Genomic DNA, 23,477 nt, shown 5'->3' with positions numbered 1-23,477 from the left:
CTCAGACATCAGGCACACATGTGCATACAGGTATGATGGAAGCACTCACAAGTACATTAAACAAAGTATTTCACTCCTCCTTATGCCCTGGTAACCTTAAAGTCGACTGTAAATCAGTTAGTTGAACTGTGTGTGCATGCACTACAGTTCTCTCAGAAGCCCAATTTCCTCACATACTTGAATATCTCATGAGCACATTTTAATAGTTTATGACAAATACTAACACATGAAAAATATTGCAGTAACATCAAACTTTGGTGGTTTTGTACTCCTAGTGGTTGAAATATTTACATAAGATGCTAATACTCTGGCTATTTGTGTGCACACACATGCACATACAAGAATGAGTGTTCATGCAGAGGCCAGGGGTGCTTTCAGGTGTCTTCCTCTACTGCTCTGCACCATGTGTTTCAAAGCAGGGTCTCTCACTGCATCTGGAACTTGCCATTTAGGCTAAACTGGCTGGCAATGAGTTCCCAGGATCCCCCCATCTCTGCCATACCTCCAAACAACTGAAGTTAGAGACAAATGGCCCATCTGGGGACCCAAAACCCAGGTCCTTATGCTTATTCAGAAAGCACTTTACCCACTCAGACCACGGGCCCCTATCCTGGCGTCTGATATTGGGGGCGGGGGGAGGGCACACTTCATTTCACTTTAAATAAAAAAAGGACAAGACTTGGCATGGATGCAACCCAGGCCAAACCAACTTGACAGATGTTATGTGCTGAGAGCAAAACAGGGCTGAAGAGGCTTTCTTCATATTTTACAAATATGTATGATAACCACAATTAATTTCTTAAAAAAAACAAAACCATACTTACAATAACTAAAGATATATAAAAGAAATGTATTGTTTGCATGCTCTTAGCCTTGCCAGAGGTCCTGGAGACAATGGTCTCTTGAAAACATGAGGAAGCACTTCGGAGCCAATGAGGGAGGGAGGGAGGGAGGGAGGGAGGGAGGGAGGGAGGGAGGGAGGGAGGAGCCAAGGCACACAGTGGGACTGGGAAAAAGGAGTGAGGAAAGTGCAGCCCCTAGAAGGCAGACACCTCCACACCTCCTCCCCCATTTCCTGCCCTCAAAAGCTCTTGGAAAAGCAGCACACCTTCCTCCTAAGGAGAGCTATGTCCCCAGACTACCTCACTGGAGTGCAAAACCCTAACTAAGCAGGGTGTGAACAGAGCCAGGAAATAAGTCCAGAGGCAGATCCAGAAAAACAAACAGAAAACCAAGTAAACAAAGCAGTAAATACAGGTGGTTAAGAGCCCTCTTTGAAATAAGCCAGCATGAGCTAAACTGAGGAAGCTTGGGAAGTCTGAGGCAAAGGGAGTAACTGCTTATCTTCTTCCCTCCCTTCCAGCCCTAGAGTCCTGCTAAACAATATGCAAAAGTACCTTAAAGAGGAAAGAAATGTTCTTAATTGAGTTGTGATTGGCAGTACAAGCTGGCCAGAAAAATATACCCATATTTTAAATAGATAAAACTATTACTAGCACTAAGCAAAGGAAAGAGAAGCTTCCAATTGACTGTGCCAAGAGGTGCCCAGATTAGATGTTTGTTTCTGGATGTTGTTTGAGAATGTTCTACATCGAGGTCAGTATTTGAACTACTGGGTTGAGGAAAAATAATGTGACCTCCTCAGTACAAATGAGGGCCTGAACACAATAGGCAGGAATATGGTTTTCTGGTTCCTGGTTCTCCAGCTTTGCACTAAGACTGGACTCTACCATCAGCTCTCCCAGGCCTCTGCCTCAAACACTGCAAACTGAGAGGACTTCCTTGCCTCCATATTGCATGACTCAACTTCTCACAATCTCATAATGCTCTTCTATGTTCTACTGATTCTCTTGCTCCAGAGAATTCTTACACAGGAACATGTATCACCAAATGGAAAAGCTCAGTGAGATAGTCAGGTAAGACACAACATGAAAAAGCTAGGCAAGGGAAGAAACAACCAACCAAAAGGATTTGGTCATGCAGACAAACCTAGAGGAATCTGAGGAAGTGGACGCACAGGTTTCCGTTTACACAGACATGAGTGGTGAAGGGAGGCAGGGTAAACCTAAGGTGGCAGGTATAAGCACTACAACAGGAGCTATGTGCAGCCTGCTGTCAAATGCCAACATAAACAGCATATACGCACACAAGCATGTGCACACCACAATGCATCTGTGGAGGTCAGAGTTGATTCTCTTCTTATACACTACATGTGTCTAGGGAATTGAACTTGAGTCACCAGGCTTGTGAGGCAAGCACTTTTTCTCTCTGAGCTATCTCCTAGTTCCCACACGATCACTTATTACTGAGATTGCTAATTCAGGGAGACAACTGTTCCCTCAAGGGTGAGCAGCATTGGATGGTGGTGATTCTAGTAGAACTCACAAGCACACTTTCTTTACTCTCTCAAATAGTCACAAATCCTCCCAGGTCAACTTCAGGTGTAAGAAACTACTCACATGTCAGTCTCACAGTATTTAAGAATCAATCAAAATATGTAACTTCTGACATTATAGATTTAACACAATTCTCAATCTCTTACACAACATATCCAATACGACATGAGAAGAAAAGCTTCAATAAACCTATCAAAGCTTCTAACTAACACTCAGACTCAAAAAAGGACTTCTAGACATGTGTAGTTTCTAGAAACAGGCATCTGTCCTCCTGGGGGTGCGGGGTGTGTATGTCCTTGTCTTCAAGCAATCAGTCATAAGCCTTTCAATGTTTATGCCCATGTCTCAGAGAACTCCCCTTTATAGGAACAGGCTTATAACAAAGGCTAAAGCAGGTGCCTCACCTGACCAAGGACAGGATTTGGTCATATATACCAGTTCCTAACTTCAAACACTCGCCATTGTAACTTCCCAAATCCTAAACAATAGACATTGTTATTTCTTCTTAGGATTGCTTTGTTTATTTTGAATCTTTGCTACTTCCATATGAATTAGGGAAGTACTTTTCTTGTTCTGCACAAGAAATACCACTGGGATTTTGCTGGAGATCGTATTGACTCTGTATGAGTCGTGTCAGAGCATGCCTTAAGTAAATCATGAAGTAAGTCATAAGTCAAATGGAAAGGCAGCACTTTCCTACCTCACTCTACTTAAATGTTGATTCTATTGCAAATCATGGTTGAGTACCATTTTCTTTTCATTCTTATTTTGTGTGCATATGTGTAGGTGCATCTGCACCACGGTGTGTGTGTCTGTGGGTACATCTATAACACAGTGTGAGTGTGGATCAGAGGACAACTTACAGGAATCAGTTCTGTCCTTCTGTCACGTGGGTCTTGGGACAGAACTCAAATCACCAGGTTTAGCACCAAGTATCTCTTCTGGCTGTGGCATCTCACCACCCCTTTTCATTTTTTGGAGTCAGGGTCTCACTCGATGGCTCAGATTGCCCTTGAACTCACAGTGATCCTCCTGCCTCAGAATTCTGAGTGCTGGAAGTAAGGTGCTCAGTACAAGGCTGTGGTATTTGAATGAGAATGGCCTCATAGGCTCATATATTTGAATGTCTGGTTCCCAGTGAATTATTTAGGAAGGCTAGGAGGTGTGGCCTGCTTGGAGAAAAGGTGTCATTAGGGGGTGGGCTTTGAGGTTTCAAAAGCCCATACCAGACCCAGTCTCACTCTGTTTCTCTTACCCACACACCTATACGTGTGGGTAAGATATAAGCTCTCAGCTACTGCTGTGCATGCCTGCCTACTGTAACGCTCTCTGCTATATGGTGACCATGGACTCACTCTCTATAACTGTAAGCAAGCCCTCAAAGAAATATTTTCTTTTTAAGTTGCCTTCATCATGGTGTTTCTTTACAGCAATAGAGCAATAAAGCAATAACCTTATAAGACATATGCCCAGTTCAGGGTACCATTTTTTATCTGTTTATGTAACAGAGAATCTTTTTCATGAACCAGTAAGGCACCACATGTCAAAGCTTCCCCATGCAGAACAGTAATATCCCAAGGGAATCTATGTTATGGCTTTACTGAAAGAAAATAATGACTATTCACTGACACAGTTAATGAGAAAGCAGAAAGAAGATGTTAGTAAGACACCTTACTGACCAAGTAATTACGGTCTGTCACTACACCAGAGTAACAATACAGCTATTACAGTTAAAGGAAAGTTTGGAGCTCATTGATGGACTGCTTACCTACTATATCCAAGACACGGGTTTGATCACCAACTCCATGAAAGAAATCTAAAATTATAAGTAAGAACTTAAAGATGTTTTAAAAACATGAATGTAACCCATGTTTTGCTGCTAACTCCAGGGTCTTTCCTATGAGGCTGGAGACGGATGCAGGTTCCTTGAAGGCCTTGTTAAAGGCCACTGCCCTGCTCTCCAGCAATTCCATGCATCTTTGTGATGTCAAATACATAGTGAGTCCCAGGCAAAGCAGAAACAAGAGACCCAGACAGACAATGACATGTCCTGTTCCCAAGAACTGGGCAAGACTTTGCCATCCACAGTGGCTTAAAAGCAAACACCAGAAAAGAGGCTCTCAATTTGCAAGGGGTTAGGGAGTGATGGAATGGAAGGAAAGGATATGGGACAACTGGAGGAAGAAAAGAAAGGAATGATGGAAGTTATTTTATTTAAAATTACATTGTATAAATGTGTAAGTCAAAGAATTAATAAAAAAATATTGTTTTAAAAAGGAAAAGACAAAAGAACTTGATGTGGGGAAGTGAGGGTGGAGAAGGTGGATCTGGGAGGAGTTCAGGAGAGGTGAATATGATCAAATTATATTGTATGAAATTCTCAAAGAAAATTAATCTTTAAAACAGCAAACATTGGAATGACAAGTTACCACTGAGACTTTCAGCTCTACAACTGTTCTAGAATCTTGTGAAACTGAAAATTCTCAAGAGGCTGAGGGGTGAACACTCAGTGGGTAAGACGCTTCCTGAACAAGCAGGAGGAAAATGTGGTAAGATGTGATGTGAGCTTTGATCTCCAGCGCTCTGGCCCCTCGCACGGGTGCTCGCTCCCTCGAACGGTAGTAGAGGAGATAAGAGCCCTGGGGCGAGCGAGCTGGCTAGACTAACCAAACTGGCAAGGTCTGTGTTCAAGTGAGAAACTGTCTCAATATATTTCAACAGAAACAAATTTAGAAACACCCGAAGTCGATTACTGGCCTCCAAATGCACATCTATGTTTCCTCACCCCCACCAATGTGAACACACACAACACTGAAAGAATAATCCAAGAAATAGTTGTTCTTGTGATTAAAGAAAACTCACTTTTCTCAATATTGGAAAAAAGTGGCAGAAAAACAGAGGAAGTTCTTTATGAAGCTCTTAAAGAAATGGAGAAAATTTGGAGGAGAGAGTATTATTTCAAGGATGGAGAAGCCGGGCAGTGGTGGCACACACCTTTAATCCCAGCACTTGGGAGGCAGAGGCAGGCGGATTTCTGAGTTCGAGGCCAGCCTGGTCTACAGAGTGAGTTCCAGGACAGCCAGGGCTACACAGAGAGACCCTGTCTCGACCCCCCCCCCCCAAAAAAAAGGGATGGAGAAAACTAAATGATATAAAGAAAAGGGAATAATAAAAAAGGAAAGATTAAATGGGGCAAGGTAGAGGAAGGAATGTGGAGAGGATAATTAACGTCAGAGGCCTTTAAAACTACTTATGGTGTGTGGTGTGTGGTGTGTGGTGTGTGGTGTGTGTGTGAGAGAGAGAGAGAGAGAGAGAGAGAGAGAGAGAGAGAGAGAGAGAGAGCTAGCATGCTCTCTCCAGTCCCCAAACCAAAAGAACAACAAAGACCACCTGAGAAAAACTAACTTGGCAGCTTGAAGGCCTCTGCAATGGAAGATCTGCAAGACCAAAGAAAGAAAATACTAAAAGGTACGAAGACCTTCGTGCTCATGAACTGACAGAGATCACACTGAAAACTAAAGCCACCTAAGATTCTGTGCCCTCACCAAAATCCCAATGACATTCCTTAGAAAATTAGAAAGAAAAAACAATCACCAAAATGCTGTGGAAGCAGTAAAGATCCCAGACAGAGCAATCCCACCTAAGCAGACCAGCAAAGGGCCAAAGACCATATTCTCTCTCACACATGGTCCCTGGATTTTAAAATGTTCAAGGGAGAGTTAGATACAAGCTTAAAAAAAGGGGGGGGGGGAGTAACAGAATACAGAATGCATGACATGAAAGCTGAGCAGGTCCACAGGGACAATAGCAGGGATGGGGAGACAGAGATCAACAAACTGGCCATGCATGAAAAGCCCACAATAAAACCCATTACTCATTTTAAAAGGAAAGTAAAAAAGGAAGTTCTATTCTGGTAGCCAATACTTAATCCATCATATGTGATGGTTTATATATGCTCCCCCCAGGGAGAGACACTTTTTGGAAGGTGTGGCCTTGTTGAAGTAGGTGTGTTACTGTGGGTGTGAGCCTTAAGACCCTCGTCTAGCTTCTAGCTGCCTGAAAGCCAGTATTCTGCTGCTAGCAGTCTTCAGATGAAGATGTAGAACTCTGAGCTCCTCCTGCACCATGGCTGCCTGGACACTGCCATGTTCCCACTTTGATAATAGACTGAACCTCTGAACCTGTAAGCCAGCCCCAATTAAATGTTATCCTGGTAAGAGTTGACTTGGTCATGGTGTCTGTTCACAGCAGTAAAACCCTGACCAAGACAATGTACAATAACCTTGTCAACTACCACCATTCTAACATTAGGCAATCTGCCAAACGCCGAACTTGGCTGTATGGATTATTTACAGGTGATTCTTTCCACTGTAGTTGGTTCTGTTAGGTCAAAACAACTCTTTTTCTTTGAATTCTACAAAACTTAAGTCTTTTTGCAAATGTAAACAATTAGAAAGAGAAAACATGCTTCCCTAGCAGTTGTTATTTTGTAAAATTCCTAGGTGATACTGTCGCATCACCATAGTTTCAGGTAAACCCTGTGAGAACACCAGCATACCTGAGGAAACTCCACATTACCTAAATAAATGACGACAAAAGCGGTCCATGTTCTGACAGACTTAACACCAACCATTAACACTGCAGTTCACTTGGATGCCTGCACCAAGTGCTGACGAACCTGAGTGTTTGTGACTCAGCCCGTGTTCAGATGAGGCGAGAAAGCATGAAGCAAGATGGATGTGATGTTGTACTTAACCCACTTCTAGACCGAGCGCAATTACTGACTACTAGTCAAGCCTCAGACAAGTTCCTGAACCTCCTTTAGCATCAGTTCAGACTCCTACTTGACAAGAGTAGCATGAATGTCAGATCACACCACAAACCAACGAAGACGGAAGTGAATGACCCCCTCCACTAGTGGTTGGTGTTTACATTTTAGTTACAGTCCACTCTTTTGTGGATATTCCTGTAGACGGCTCGGCTGTGCATGTCACACACATATGTATCGAAGTTGGAAGCTGACAACACCTGGTGTCTTCTTCACACTCTTCACCTCATTTTCTGAGATGGAATCCCTCATTAAACACGGAGAGGTCAGGAGATTGGGTAAGGTTACCCACCTGTCTCAGCACTCCCACCACTACCCCAGCACTGGGACCAAAAATGTGCACTACTGCAGCTGACTTTGCAACAAGGGTGCTGTTAAACTAGGGTCTGATGCTTGCCAGGCAAACTATAGACTATCCATCTCCATCATTTACTCTCTAAAAGCAAATTAGTGGATTGGGCATGGTGGCGTTCACATTTAATTCTAGTACTCGGGAGGCAGAAGCAGGAGATCTTTTTGAGTTAGGCCAGCCAGATCCACATGAGTTCCAGGCTAGCTAGAGGCACTTACATAGCGGAAATTTGTATCTTAAAAGAAAAAGTAAAAATAAATTAGTGAAACACGTGACACCTCCTTTTTTCAAGACAGTACCTTGAAATGAAGCCCTATCCCCTTATTCAAATGGAGGAGGGGCTGAGTTAACATGACATCTAAAGATAACAAGAGTACTCACTGTACCTGAGTTCACATGGATGCTTTCCCAAGTGAATTCTCACTCAAGTCAACAGCATCCCAAATAACTTCAAGGAGAAAAAAAAGGCAGAAAGGCTTGTCTTAATGTTGGTCTCCCAAACCCAGCAGATACCCAAGATGATCTTCACTGAAAACAAAATTCAAAGCTGATTCTAGCACTTGCCTAGCCCACTGAGGCCCTGGATTAGACCCCAACAGAGACAGTAGTCAAAACAAATTCACACCACTTACATTTGCAGCATTTCAGCTGAGGTGGAACTGAACCTTGAATCCTCCTAGACCCTCTTAGGGCCAGCTGTGGGAGCTCTGACTGCAGCTCTGCTGACTTCCCTCAGCATATAACTCTAAGATCTCCCGAGCCTTCTCACAACTGGAGGAAACAAGCTAGCACTGTCAAGGACGGACTGAGGAGAGAAGCTGAGGTTCTGCTGTTCTGTATTTAGTTTTCTTTTCTTTTTTCTTTTTTTGGTTTTTCGAGACAAGGTTTCTCTGTGGAGCCCTGGTTGTCCTGGAACTCACTCTGTAGACCAGGCTGGCCTCGAACTCAGAAATCCGCCTGCCTCTGCCTCCCAAGTGCTGGGATTAAAGGCGTGCGCTACCACCGCCCAGCTTTAGTTTTCATTTTTAAAAAATGTAGAAAAAAAAAAAAAACCTATGCTGAAAAGATGAACACTCAATGATCTGGTTCAATACCCCAGAACAGGAAGAATCTGCAAAGTACTGTCCTTATTACACCTTTCAAGACTTTTATAGGCAGCACCCAACAAAGGAACTTTTGCTTTTTCTCAGACTCTGTCCACCGGCAAATCTCCAGTGAGAACTACTTTCATTTCACTTTCTAGGGCACAGCAACACCCTCAAGGCTTCTGGCCTTAAACAAGCCTATGAAAGAGCAGATGGAGTCCCCAAATGCGAAACACACATCATGAACTCTTTTCGTTGGTATGCCTATGAACCGGGAAGTGTTTTGTTTTTAATTCTTTGACAATTTTATACTTGGATATTATACGTCTCAATCAACTATACCGACAGTGTTGAGAAGTAGGTGTTGGGAGCAACCTTGCTTATACACTGAAGGCCTAAATCAGTCATAGGCCTGGGTCGGCCATGAATGCCTACTAACACAGGGTTTTGGTCTGTATGGAAAGCACTGGCCCTAGAACAGATAGCTGTGGATCTTGTGGACAGGTGGACTTGGAAAACTACCAGCCTGGATGAAAACAAGTAATCATAAATCTTGTGGAGAGGTAGCCTTGGTGGAAAGTACCAGCTTAAATAAGAACAAATGAATCATAGACAGAGCCATAGTGACCTGTTCCCTGTTTCTTCACCCAGCCAACACTCTGTTCTGGAAGATATCTGTACTCACCCTGAGAACACCTATGCTCCTGCATCACCCCCCTCCCCACATCCTGCCTTTATGTGTATATAACCCCTGTGTGAAAAAAATAAAATAACAGTTTGATCAGACTAGACAAGCTGTCATTCTTCGAGTATCCCTGACCTCTAGTTCTCTCTTCCAGGTCTTCTGATCCCAGTTCAATGCCCTGTGGGACTGGGGGAAGTAGGTGCTTATTTCTTATGCCTGAAGAAGTCATATTCGCAAGCTAATGCATGCTCAGCATTTCTTAGGAAAGGGAACTAGAAATCCCTTGACAAAATGCATGCACAACACTGTGGAATCAAACAAATGTCTAACCTCTGAAGTCAATGAAATTTTAAACAACAGTAATTATTTGAAAATAGGTTTGTAAGAAGAGATGGGGTGCTAACACTCTATACCTAATATTCTTAACTTCTTTTAGGTGGCAAAATCTAATCTGATCTTACAACGGTGGTCTTTCACTTGTCTCCAACTCACTGCATAGTATTTGTGGTTTTTATTTCTGTCATTTGAGGCAGGAGTTGGCTTACCATTTATATCATGCCAATGAGTAGAGCCACTACAAAAATGATCACATCACTGGATTCAGCAAAACCAGGAAGACAGTAAGAAAGGAAAGGTTTATTCCATCTCGGAAAGGCACACTTAACCCAACTTTCAATTGTCTGTTTTTAGGTCATTTCTTTAGGTGAGTATTACATTATGTCCTCATCTGAATGTGAGATGAGTCTGGTTAAATCAGCCATTACTGAAGGCACTCCTGTTTCACAAGACCATGACCAAGAAACCTATTCTCTTGAGCTTCACTGAGGCAACTAAAGGACTCAAACATATCCTGTGACCGCCTAGGAGTAACTTTACAGACTGCTTACAGTGGCAAAGGGAGGAAGGCCTTCAACAGTACCTTACATTCCCAAGTCATTGTTGAGTGGTATATCCATGATGTAGGAATGCAGTCACTACTGTATAGCAACTACAGGTCTAGGATACACTTGTCGTTTTAAATACACAACTGCCAGGCCTGGTGACATGCTTGCATACATGTGATCCCAGCAGGTTGGAGGTTGAGTCAGACTTTCTAGGCCACCTCAGACTACACAGTGAGACAATGTTTCAGAAAAAAAGGTCCCTAATTCTATTTTAAATGGAATTTAAATTATATCATATATATAAATTATATTACACATAAATAAAATACTAAATTATAAAGTACAGGTTCAAGACAGAGCACAGCAGCTGGCTAACTAGACCCTAGCATCAGATACCTCTGTTCAGCTACTTGGCTCATAGCAGATCAAGACCTGGAGGTTTAGGTTTCACTGTGCTTAACTCTCCCCACTGTTGTTTCCCACCATGCAGCTGGCTCCCATTAAAGCAGAGAATGACCACAACCAAAGACTTTAAGAGCTGAAGTACACACCTAGCACACCATCTAGACCAGCAAAGAATGGATAGGGGGGTTGGGGGTGACCACCAACAGTTACTAGGCTTTAAGTGCAGATATGATAAAAAAGCTTCGGCTTAAGAGGTAGTCTTAGTGCTAGTTATCTGAAAACAGGCTTAAGCATTGCTTACTTGTGAGATGTCCTCTTCTTCATCATGTTTGCAGATACTCCAGCATGGCCTGTGAGAGAGTCAAGTTATAGTCAGCAAACAGTGGGTTAAAAACAAAATCCTGCTTCATAAAGCCTGAAACTGATCATTTACCACCAACATGTTAGAGCTACAATGTTTATTGACTTCTGAAAAAGACATACTTTGAGCAGACAAAATGACCAGTGATTCTTCACTCCCAGATTAGCCATAAAAACAAAACCAGTTACATGTATAAAATTAATGTTTACTCCTGACCGTACATCAATAAATGGTACAGAACACAACTCTTCTTCCCCCTCATAATCCAGAAAACATAGGAACCATCTGGTTTGAGACACCAGGCAGCAAAGGCGTACAGGAGCTGACAGCAGACCAATAAACGAGGTGGCCACCACTGACCAGGAATCCATTTCTGAAAGCCTTTTTTGGATCACAGTATTTGAAGTGGGCATGACCTTGCCAAGCAGAGAGCCACACTGGAGTTAAGGAGGACTGTTTGTTATTAGCATGTAGCAGTATAGTGAATTCAAGGAGAGATACTCAGAAGAGAACTCCCAAGCTTAGTGCACTGGGGCCCAACAGGGGTTCACACTCTGGCTAAACAGGAATCTGAACATGAATAAATTCTGAAAAATCACAAATCCAAAACATTGTTCAAGGTCCATCTAGTCACTTCTTAGACTCGTAATCAGAAACAAAACAAAATTAAAAAAAAAAAAGACTCCTCAAGAACTCAACAGCCTACATAGAATACCAAATCCACTCTTAGCACCAGCCTACAGAAAACAGAGTACCAAATCACCCTCAGCATCTGCTTGACAAACTTCAACGTCCTCTAAAATGTCCAACTACCTTTATTAAAAATTTTTAGACAAGAAAGGCCTAGGTGTCTAACTTACTGCTAAAGCATTTGCTAGAATACACAAGACCCTTAGTTTGACAGTCAAAACACACACACACACACAGACACACACAGAGAGAAAGAGAGAGAGAGAGACAGACAGACAGACAGACAGACAGAGTATCTTTAGTGGATACAAACAGTCCAGCTGTACCAGAGAGAGAGAGAGAGAGGGGGAGGGAGGGGGGGAGGGAGGGAGGGAGAGAGGGTGAGAGGGAGGGTGAGAGGGAGGGAAGGAGGGAGCAAGCTGACAGACTGACAGAGATTTAAATTCAGGACAAATGTCTCCCATGGATCACAAAAGATACTTCAAAATGGTATAGTTAGCCAGGAAGTGGTGGCGTACACCTTTAATCCCAGCACTTGGGAGGCAGAGGCAGGTGGATTTCTGAGTTCGAGGCCAGCCTGGTCTACAAAGTGAGTTCCAGGACAGCCAGGGCTACACAGAGAAACCCTGTCTCAAAAAAAAAACAAATCAAAAACAAAAAAACAAAAAAAAATGGTATAGTTAATTAATCAAAAAGCCACAATAACCTTAAATACACATAAGCCTAATTACAGAGTCCTGAAATCAAAAAAAAAAAAAAAAAAAAAAAAAAAAACCGGAGGGGAAAAAAAACCACATCTGTCTCATGTATATTTAGTTATATAAACTCTCCTCTTGGCAAGGGGTGTAAACAGGAAGCAGAAAACCATGTCACAGACACCTGAGCACCACTACAGACAACTTGAAAGCCATGTCATATACACTTCCTCTGGACCCCAGGTTAGCACTCACCCAGATATACTAGCTATATGCTGACTCACACCATGAATCTAATATCCTTAAAATATCCTGAAATCATACAAAATATATTTGCTTACCTAGGTCAGCATTAAACTAGGCATAATGACAGAAAAAGTTCTCTGAGCTTTTTCTGAATTCACAGTATAAGATATAGTTACAATGAAAATGGCAAAAATTAAAAAAGATATATATCCAAGCTTAAACACTGCAGAGCAAGCAGCACTTTCACTCATCGGGTGTGCACATTAAATGGCCAAGTATGAAGCCGGCTTTAACACAGGGCAGACAAATGGCTTTCTGGGAAGCAAGAGGGCTAAGACGGGAAGGCTTCTTCACTATGTACAAACTCCCTTCTCTTTGGCCTTATATGAATTGGTGGTATCTATACAACTTCAATACTAAAGGTACTGTACAACCTGTACACTTTTCAGTCAGAGACAAAGATGGCATGTTAGTACCTGGATCCACTGAGGGAAAAACAAAGGATAGTTAGTTAGTGTATAGCAGCCACAGGAAGGCCTGAAGTGAGAGCATCCATCCCTCAAGTGTTCTCAAACACCTTTGACAAGGTGCAGAGAAAGGAGTCACTCAAGGCATGCTAGAACTGTATATACTATACCAGGTGTGTCCACCCTCTCTCCCATCCCATAGTATCCTAATCCTTACAACCCACCTCCACACCCACACTCCTACTCTGGGCACACAGTATGCTGGCTTATGGAAACTGGCACCTCAGATGTCAGGCCAGGCCACTGTCTCTGTCCCTAGAAGCAAAGCTTCACAGTGCACTACAGATCATGTCCCAGTGCTGACTTTCCTACTAAGAACCTACTTTACTAAGTAAGTAACAGTAACATAACAGTAAGCATAAATGCCAAAATAACCAACCAATCCTAAGTGTGAACACATAACTGAGGCCGCACAGTGAGATGGGGTGGGCACTGGAGCCAAGCAGCATGACTTCTTGAGATGACCTGAAAACAGAAGTGCAGTCAAGGGACTTGTGAGACAGAGGCCATCCAAAGAGTCCACAAACCATAACCAAGACAATCTCCCAATTTCTGGCCCAATCTGTATAGAGTTTAAGTTGTTCTTGCTCCTCTGTCCTTATCACAAGTAAAACACTATGAATCTCAACCACGCTTGAGTCAGAGAATGGAAAGTCCCAGGACAAGCAACAGTTTCTATGTTAGAGAGGAAAGGATGGTAACCTAGACAGTCAGAGCCTACACAGGAAGCTGTGCAGGAAGAACTTCCACTGGTGCTGCTGGAGTTAGTAGCGCCCAGGCAGCCAGTGAGATTGAGGGCACACTCTTAAAGGGGCCCACACTTAAGTGTATCTGTAAAGGCTGAAAATCTGACCAAGCTGTCCTGTGCCCTAGGGTAGGGTGGCTGAGACTCACAGGTGCCATTCATGCCCTGAAGTATAGCTTTACCAAGAGGTTAAGCTAATCACAGAACCAGAGAATGAGCTAATAGAGAGTGAGTGACACAAAAAACCAGGCTGGTAGGCAACAAAACGAAATCATTATAAACAAAGAAAGAAGCCAGGCACGGATGCAGCACACCTACAATCCCAGAAGTGGGGAGCAGGAGGACCAAACCTAAGTTCAAGGCCAGCACTTGCTAGGTCTGAGGCTCCCCAGGGTGAGACTCCTGTCTACAAACGCTAGACTTCTTTAAATTGTAAATGCTCTGCTTGCCGGCTGTGGTGCCTATGGGCAAGAGAACAAGGAGAGAGGCCAGCCTGGGCAACAAGGTCTGAGACACTAACAACCTCACTTAAACCCTATCACAGACTTTTTTCAAATGTTCAAATGCCACAATTAAGTACTCAAGAGTATTATCTGTCAGCACAGCATGTGCAACATGCCTGCGATCCCAAAGCAGGAGGATCAGCATGGTCAAGATCCTGTGGCCAAAAAAAAAAAGGAAGGAAAAGGCAGGCAGGTTAGCTGGCTCGTTTGCTAATTTTATAAAACATTCCATATGGTCTTTTGGGGGGAGAGGGGGAGTATTAAAGTGTGGGGGGTTTTTAAAGCAGTTGGTGGTGGCACATGTCTTTAACAATCCCAGCACTGGAGAGGCAGAGTTCAAGCCCAGCCTGGTTTACAGAGTGAGTTCCAGGACAGCCAGGGAGAGAAACACTGTCTCAAAAACTACCCTTTTATTCCTGTTGCTTTTAGTTGTGTGCCACAAAAAACCAGCAGGGGAGGTGTACAGGCTTGGTTTTTATTTTGTTTCTGAGACAAGACTTCATGTAGTCCAGGCTGTCCTAGAACTATTTAATGGAGGATGAAAACTTGCTAGTTAATGGAGGATGGCCCTAGAATTCCCGGTCTTCCTGATTCCACTTCAGAGTGCAGGAATTACAGGCTCATGAGGTCTCTTTCATTTCAGATCCAAAGCTTTAAATCAGCATACTAAAAACTGAGTAAGATCCTCCTCCTACTCTAAAGCCACCCAATCTTCTAAATCTCACTAAATCCAACAAGCTAACATCTCACCTTCTTGTGAAAATAAAGTCTTCACTATATTCTGCTACTTGAAAGTCACTTGTTTATTTATTTAGCACCTACTAGGTTATACAAAACACAGTATCTGGCATAAATCAAAGCTCTTCTTTCAAGTGCAGCAAAAACATGAAGAAGGGCACACATTGCCCAGGTGAAACCACTGTTCTTTTAAAAGGTACAGCACACCGACACAAGTGCTCAAGTGCTTACCTGCATCAGCTCTGGACCGCTGGCCAGGTGTCTTCCCGAATGGGGTCTTCATTCATCTGTATCTATGTGAGCAGCAGAGCTGCTGGACTAGGGTGAAAATCCAATGTTCTCAGCTATGAGGCTGCCCACAGGTCAGTGTTCTTGCTAATCCACCATCCAGGTGTCTCCTTTACAAGTTCAGCAAAAACAAATGGAATCCCAAGCACTCTGTAAAATGAGCATCAAGACAGCAAAACGCCTAGTGAGCCTCTAAATGTAACAGGAAATGTAAACACAATTCTCAACTAAAGGCACTGGTCCCAGCAAAGGTCACACCTGACAGTGAGAAGGGGAAGCGAAGACAGGTCAGACCCAGTGGGGAGAAGAGGCTGTGCAGAGACTTCAGAGCCCTGTCCTACATAAAACACCTTGCTGCTACGCCCTAGGGTAGGTGACCACCAGGATTTAGTGGGGCACACCTTTTTTTTTTTTCTAGGAGAGGTGATCACGGTACAGGCCACTCAGGGAAGGGAGATGCATCTTGGGAAAAAGATAACGTAACTTTTTGTTTTTCCCTTTCTGCTCCTAACCTCTCATAAAGATCCACTAAACCCAAGAGAACTCCCAAAGAAACGTTCCCACCCATGCAGATGCTAAATTGTTTCACGAAATCTGGTTTCAGGGACTTTAAAGTCCAGTGAGTAAACATTTCCATATATACATTTCCCAATCAGACACTGTTCCAAGTGCTCCTGTGGCCAGTCTTGTATGTTACTTGTAACTGCTAAATAAACAATTTCAGAGTTCTGTGCACCACCACCACTCCATCATTTTTTAACCATCTGTCCCTATTCAGTCTCTAGCTGAGATTACAAGGAGTGTCCATCCCAATCCACATGGTCCTCTCTACTGTGTTCAGTTTTCCCCAACCTTCCTGCCCCTGGTCCAGCTCCCTTTCTGGGGTGCTTAATGCAAGCACTAAACATGAAAGCAAAATGTGCAAGCTCTTATCCTCAATTCTCTTGTAACCTGAGTAGCATTCAGCACTGCTAGTCACAACCCAGCACACAGGCTTGACGCTTGCACTACAAAGGACTTCCTATCACTCCTAAGTGACTGCCATGCAGAGCCCCTTGCTACTCTAACACTAAGCCCTCCAGGCTCAGTCCTGTTATTGGTTCAACCAATTCTAACCTTCCTCTACATGAATTTCATCACTAGAGCATCCACAGCATATAATAAACATGATGCAGTGAATCAGAACTTTAAAAGCCAACCCCTGGGGCTGGAAAGATGGTAGAAGAGCCAGGCTTAGTTCCCAGCACCAACTTGGAGGCTCCAATGCAGAAGCTACAATCCCAAGGGATTCTGACACTCTTCTGACCTTGGGACCAGGTAGACACATGGTCCATACACAGGAAAGCAAAGCACTCATTACACATGAAACAAAAGCACATCTTTTTTGTTTGATACAGTCTCACTATATAAACAGCCCTTGCTGGCCTCAAACTCAGAAATACATCAGCCTCTGCCTCCCAAGGGCTGGGATTAAAGATTTGTACCACCACACCTAGCTAAAACTAAATCTTAAACTTAATAATGATGATAATAATAATAATAATAATAATGTAGCCATAACTCCTCTGCATTTATTTATAAAACCACCTCAAAAAATTAAGAAAAACTTTAACTTGTATAAATATCAATGCTCTGGAAGTTCTAGGTTACTAATGCTCTGAAGTGTGTGTTCTTCTTACTAGGTTTCAGCTATCATGGCAACATTTTCTGTTGCTATTTTGAAGTTGGATTTAACAAACCTTTAAGAGAAACTGAGGTCCTGCAAACACGGGTCGTCTGTTTTCTGCTGTCATGTGTGTATATACACATCATTTATGAGCATGCAGTACAGGGGTGCAGAAATCTGCGAGCAGCCTGGGGTGGCCATCAGTCTTCATCCTGCCCTGTCTGTCTTTCTTCAGCTGTGTCTGACCCCATGAGCTGCCAGGGATTCTCCTATCCCTATCTTTCCACAGGACTGCTGGCATTAGATACTCATGCTATGTCTGGTTTACATGGCAAGTACTTTTTACCACTGAGCCATCTATCTCCCCAGCTCTACGAAGGGACTTTTGGAACAAAATAATGTGCAGTAAAGTTCCTAGAAAAAAAGCCACACCTACTGCTGACTAATCAGAACTTCATGATGGTGGGATGAGCCAAAATGAGACAAAATGTTCTGTCTTGGCCAAGCTTTAGTCCCTTTACAGACCATTAATTGTCCACCTAAGTGTCTGACCTAACTTCCTCTATGGAAGGTACAGAATGTCTTCATATAGTATCCGAAACTTGTAACAGATTACCCATCTTTGCTATAGCTTGCCTATCTGATATTTCATCAATATACTTGAAATGTCTTGCCTTATGATTTTTTTTGTTCCCAAACCATAAAAATTCCGTGAAACTGTTTCCACATTAACACATGGCAATCAGAATAGTCTGAATCTTTTTTCATCGGCCAGCCACAAGAATTAACATGTTCCTTTTGAGGTGAGAGTTGTGTTTCCTATTGGTAACAATGCAACACTCCTTCTATCTTCCTGAGTGACAATCAGTAAATACAGTTTAGGCTCATCCCAACTCTTGTTTAAAACCATCAAGAAATGCAGTCTCCTCCCCAAAACACTGAGTGGAGCTGCTGAGCCCTGTTCATGTCTCAAGAGATGCCACAGAGTGCTTTGAAAAATCAGATAAAGAGCAGCATTCTGAAAATAGAACTGCTCTTTTGACTGAACTAATTTAATTCATTCAAGTTTTCTAGGGACACAGATCATCTTTAAGTTATTTTATTATGCAGTTAGTTTAGTAAGGAAAAAAATGAAACAAATGTCGTCCTTTCTAGGATAGCAGACACTACACTGGCCTCCTCTCCTACCCTAGTGCTACAGGAAAGTCATCAAGTGGAGTTTACTGGCAAGTCACTAAAAAGGATCAGGGGCCTGGAGAGATGGGTCAGTGATCAAAAGCACGGCCTACTCTTCCTGGGTTAAATAAATTAACAGCACCCACATCACAAATAGTTCATAGCCATCTGTAACTCCAGTTCCAGGGTATCTGACACTCTCTTACGACTCCTCCGGGTATGGTGAAAATACATTTACAAAAGCAAAACACTCACACATATATTTAACAACAACAACAGGTAAGAAATGGGAACAGACAATGGAAAGGTTCTTAAGTTCTACTAACATCCTCTTTCCCTATACATCAACCAGAGCCAGAGCCCTGGCTATGGTGAGAGCACACTCAGGAAATCATAGGAAGTACTCACAGTTGACTCTTGATGACCCGAGACTCAAAACATGCACAAGGGTACAGTGAATATGACAAATTAATATTCATCAACACTCAAAACTTTTCATAGTAATACAGAGTTGGGGAAGATTCTATCTCTTCCTGAAGTCTATCTTTGTTGACTGACGCTAATTACCCAACCTGGTTACTGATCTTTAATTTATCTCTCAAGAGGTTAATTTCCAAACAAGATTATCCTTCAATAATGATCCTAAAGACCATTTATAAGATGCTGAAGTGACTTATAAAAATGCGCTGCACTGAGTGGGCACAGCATGGCAAACACAACTGGCTGTATGTGCTTTCCATGGACTCTTTCATGCCTTCCACACAGCATGCTGCAGAAACCACACCTGTATCACCCTGGAAGCATCACCCTGGAAACTGAAAAGGCCAGCAGAATATAATAATCTGATCAAGGTCACTGACCTTGCTGAAATAAATGCTTTACTGTAAACAAACACACACATAAACAGGCATGGTAGAGCGTGCCTGTGACCTGGCACTGAATGTGCTGAGGCAGGAAAAAAAGAGTCCTCAGGGCAAGCCTGAACTACAATGATACTGTGGGTGGGGTAGGCACACCTAAATCAGTGACAATGTTGTACCATGGAGGGTATGAAATGGGTATTTCAATTTTTCAGATATCAAGCAGGATGGTTTGTGCCAACCTATAATCTGAGCACTTAAGAGGGTAAGGCAGGAAGATCTCAAGTATCAGGCCAACCAGAGTCTAAAGCCAGCTGCTATCACCAACACTGTTTAAATAAGAAGAAATTTGATAATTGCTGAAGCAAAATCTTAACACCAGATCCACTTGTGCATAATATATACACAGGAGAACTAACAACCAAAAACACATGTCAATGGTAACTGCCAAGATGAGAAGTTTAGAACTTCCAACCTGTAGCCCAAACCTCCAGAGAGGGGAAAGGGGGCTGCAGACTCAACCACCAATGAATGGCCAACAGTGTACACAATCCTGCCGAGGCAAAACTCGGCTATCATTTTAGAGTTTCCATGTAGATGAGAACAGAGGTAGGTATCCCAGGAGGTCTTTGTAATAAACCAAAAATATAGCAAATACACACCTTTCCTGAGGTCCAAGCTAATGTAACAAATCGTTAAACTTAATAAGGTACAGCCTATGGGTTAAAAACAAAGATGACAACCGAGACTCACAACTTGGTGTGAAGTGTTTGTGTGTCTCCAGGATTTGATACAACTCCATGTTGACAGTGTCAGAACTAACTAAAACTGTAAAACCAACAACCAACAGTCAGTGTCCACGAGAACTTGTAGGTTTGAAGAAAAAGCCCACTTTCAGTGACAGAGAAAAATAACCTTTCTTTCCCTAGCTTTGTGGGAGGAATATACATTATCAAACACATGAATCTGGCTTAAATCTGAATTCGAGATCTACTAAGTGAAGAGTCATTTTCTTAGGCATAGTACTCATTTACGAAGAACAGCATGTTTGTCTTAAAAGTTCCATGACATCTGCAATCTAAGACAACTTTCAATATCTCTGATGATGGAAGGTAAACCTACACAGTCAACAAAATCTTGATGAAGAGAGAACCTATCCACTTGGACCACACGGATAGTCATTTCAACTCCTCCCTGTGCACAGTGCCAGGCCAGTCAAGGATACAGACCCTACCTTAAAAACAAAACCAACAGACACTAGTAGGAACCACCTGCTGTTACTGTTTAAAGTTGCAAAAGCCTGGTGAGAATGAACCTAATGTCTTCTAACAGTGATGGTGTCAGCTCTCGTCAGTTGCTTCATGAAGTGGACTACAGTTACCCCAGAGACCATAACCATCAAAGTGCTGGGAACAAGCATGCCAATGCTCACCCTAAAAAGAACACCTTTTCTTCTTTTTTTTCTAGACAGGATTTCTGTGTAGTCCTGGAGGTCCTGGGCTCTGTAGACCAGGGTGGACAACTCAGAGATCCACCTGCCTCTGCCTCCCCAGTGCTGGGATTGAAGGTGTGCACCGCACCCAGCTTTAAATAAGGCATCTTTATCACTCCCTCTGCAGCTCAAGGAACTGCTACAGGAGAGAGAATGGGATAAGGTGAAAGCTGGAAGAGCAGGCGTGGTATACAACACTTGTAGACACAACATTGCTGTTTCGCTCTTGAATCTTAGCAGCTGTCTGCCTAAAATCTGAACAAGACTGGGCCAGTTATGCCATGAGGGAGAGGGGATCAGGAGGCCTTTAGGCTTAAGGAATCTGAGCACCAGTTAATGTTGGAGAGGGGGTGTTCTGCAGTGACGTAGCCATTAGTAAGCTGCCTATGCTCCTGTGAATGACTCTTCATCCATACTCCTTTAGGATATAAATAAATGACATGAAAAGTCAACAAAGAGCTGGTTGGGAAAGGGGACGAGCAGGAGAGACGAGAAGAGGTAACGGGGATGAATGTAATCAATACCTCATAATCGGGTATCACAGTGTCATAATGAAGCACCACTGTGTCTAATTAGTATAGACTAATAAACTTGAAAAGGGAAAAGTCAGTCACGAGGCCAGCACGATGACTCGGTGTACAAGCACTTACAGGCATGATAAAGAAGAAATTCGGCGGTAGAAGCTGAGTTTAGAACGGGTTTCTGCAGCACAGATGCTACGTTTTAAAGTATATAATTTACTGTAAGATTTTTTTTTTTTGAGACAGGTTCTCACATAGCCCAGGATGCATTTGAACCTCTGATCCTCCTGCCTCCATATCCCAGTTCTGAAAACACAGCTGTGTACCAGTACATCTGGTTTTATAATTAGAAAGAAGGAAGGAGGCCAGGGGCTCATGCATGCTACATATGCACTCTAGCAAGTGAACTATATCTTAATCTCATTATTTCTAATATAGTAATTTTAAAAAATGGAGCCTGCAAAATGGTTGAGTGGGTAAAGGCATGTGCTGCACAAGCCTGACAAGCTGACCTGGATCCCCAGAACCACCCTAAGGATGGAAGAGAGAACCAACTCCAAACTTCTCCTCTGACCTCCAAATGTACATGTGCCCAGACGGAATCTGGAGGGAGCCGTATACAGGAGGTATTCACCTGCATTTCAGGTTTCCCAACGTTCTTGAAACCTCCCACCATAAAATGACAATTACTTTGAGACAAAGTCATCTAAATCCAAGTGCCAGGTTGGGTGAGAGCCCCACTTTGAAGAACAAAAGTCAAGAGCAAAAGGGGTCAGTCAATGGGTCAATGGCTTTAGATTCTGTAATTCTGAGAATTGCAACTCAGAACCTTCTTGGGAATAAAATAACATTTACTAGAAATCCCAAGTAAAACTGTTCTAACATATGTTATCTAAGCCTAAATAAAGGCCTCTGTACATCAAAGTTAACGTGAAGAATCAAGGGATGCAGTACCTCCATGATAGATCATTTGCATGTGAAAAAGCCTGGGTTTCATCCATAGCACCACCAAAAAAATAAAAATAAAAAAGGGAGAAAATGGGCTCAATTACTTCAAGTTGCTGAAAAACTTGGTTGTCATAAACGTTTAAGTAGTATCTAAGTTCTTCAAAGCCCAAAACATTCTTAACATTTTAAGCAAAATCATCCCTTGGTCTAAACTCACAGATACCAAATTTTAACAATGACCACAAATCCAGATGGTAGAAACCGATACACTCAATTTTTTTTAAACCTTCCTTCTGAAATACAGCACCTCTTCCCCAGGAAAACACGATAGTGCAGCTGACTTACAAAAGAAGCCACAGATCTTACCAACCCTCTCTGCACATGTTGTAGACCTCAAAACACCTAAAACCCACCGATTGTGGCAGCTACTGACCTGCTACTCCAGCAAAGACTAGCCAAAGGCACTAGGCACTCAAGCACCAATAACCACAGTGCAACTCAGGGTAGGGTCCTCAGCTACCCTGGAGAAGAACAACTATTGATGGCACACCAAAGCTCGCAGCCTTTATGTAGCTCCTCAAAAAGTTCCTCTATATCCCGAAACATCCAAGGATGAGACTGTCTCAGAGTCAAGGTGAGCTCCCAGCCAATTAACACTAATAATATGACTGGGAAGGGGCTGGCCACACAGAAAGACCAACCAAGGGATTGGAGGCTGCAGCTCTGAGCCCCAGACAGCAGTCAGACATCTAGGGAACAGAGATACCAATTACTCAACCCATCAAGATGACACATGAGCCATCAGTAGTCTGTGGACACACACTCTCATGTGAGCTCTGCTGACTGACAGCACTTAGTATGCTGGTGTATGGCTGTGCCAGTACTCATCTGACCTGACTCCACGGGAGGATGCCCTCACTCTGAGGACCTCCTCTGGCTGGTCCTTTGTATCCTTTTCTGACACAGAGCTATAATCATAAAAGACTGTACTTTCTCTGTGGCTACTTAGTGAATTATCAAACCACAATGACGCAAAGAGCAGAGAAACTGAGGTGTGTTTCAGGGCTTCCTCAACGTTTGCAGGAGAAATCTTACATAACCCTGAGGATAATAATATCTAAGTACACAAATCAGTTATTGAAGAGTCACAAAGAAATTCACTTCAGAACAATTATTTGGTAGACTCTTTTTATTATTAAAAATGAAAACAAACTTTCATACTAATAAAAATACACTTTTTACACAAAGAATTTAATATTAAATCTTAGCTAAAACATTTGAGACTGCAAGATGAAGGTCACCATGTTTTCACAGTTGGCAGGTATTTCTGAGTCTATGATCATCGCTTCTAAGAATGTACCATCACAGAAAAGAACAGCACAAAGA

The 23,477-nt window shown here is 42.7% G+C and overlaps 1 protein-coding gene across 2 annotated transcripts in view; it reads right to left on the bottom strand.

The window, feature by feature from the left end:
• Positions 1–23,477, bottom strand: part of Spin1 (spindlin 1) — a 47,999-nt gene that overhangs the window by 11,829 nt on the left and 12,693 nt on the right. For both annotated transcript variants that reach the window (XM_028772096.1, XM_028772097.1), the window contains exons 2-3: positions 15,372–15,578; positions 10,937–10,985 (exon numbers count right to left, since the gene is read on the bottom strand). In XM_028772096.1, the coding sequence (XP_028627929.1) occupies positions 10,937–10,985; positions 15,372–15,423 (101 nt within the window). In that variant the 5' untranslated portion in view covers positions 15,424–15,578. The remainder of the gene's footprint in view (positions 1–10,936; positions 10,986–15,371; positions 15,579–23,477) is intronic.

The sequence above is a fragment of the Grammomys surdaster genome, unplaced genomic scaffold (genome assembly GCF_004785775.1).
Source record: "Grammomys surdaster isolate TR1022 unplaced genomic scaffold, NIH_TR_1.0 211, whole genome shotgun sequence".
In the NCBI taxonomy this organism is placed as follows: Eukaryota; Metazoa; Chordata; class Mammalia; order Rodentia; family Muridae; genus Grammomys; species Grammomys surdaster.
The sequence above is the reverse complement of the archived record's forward strand: the minus strand, read 5'-3'. Positions and strand labels throughout refer to the sequence as shown.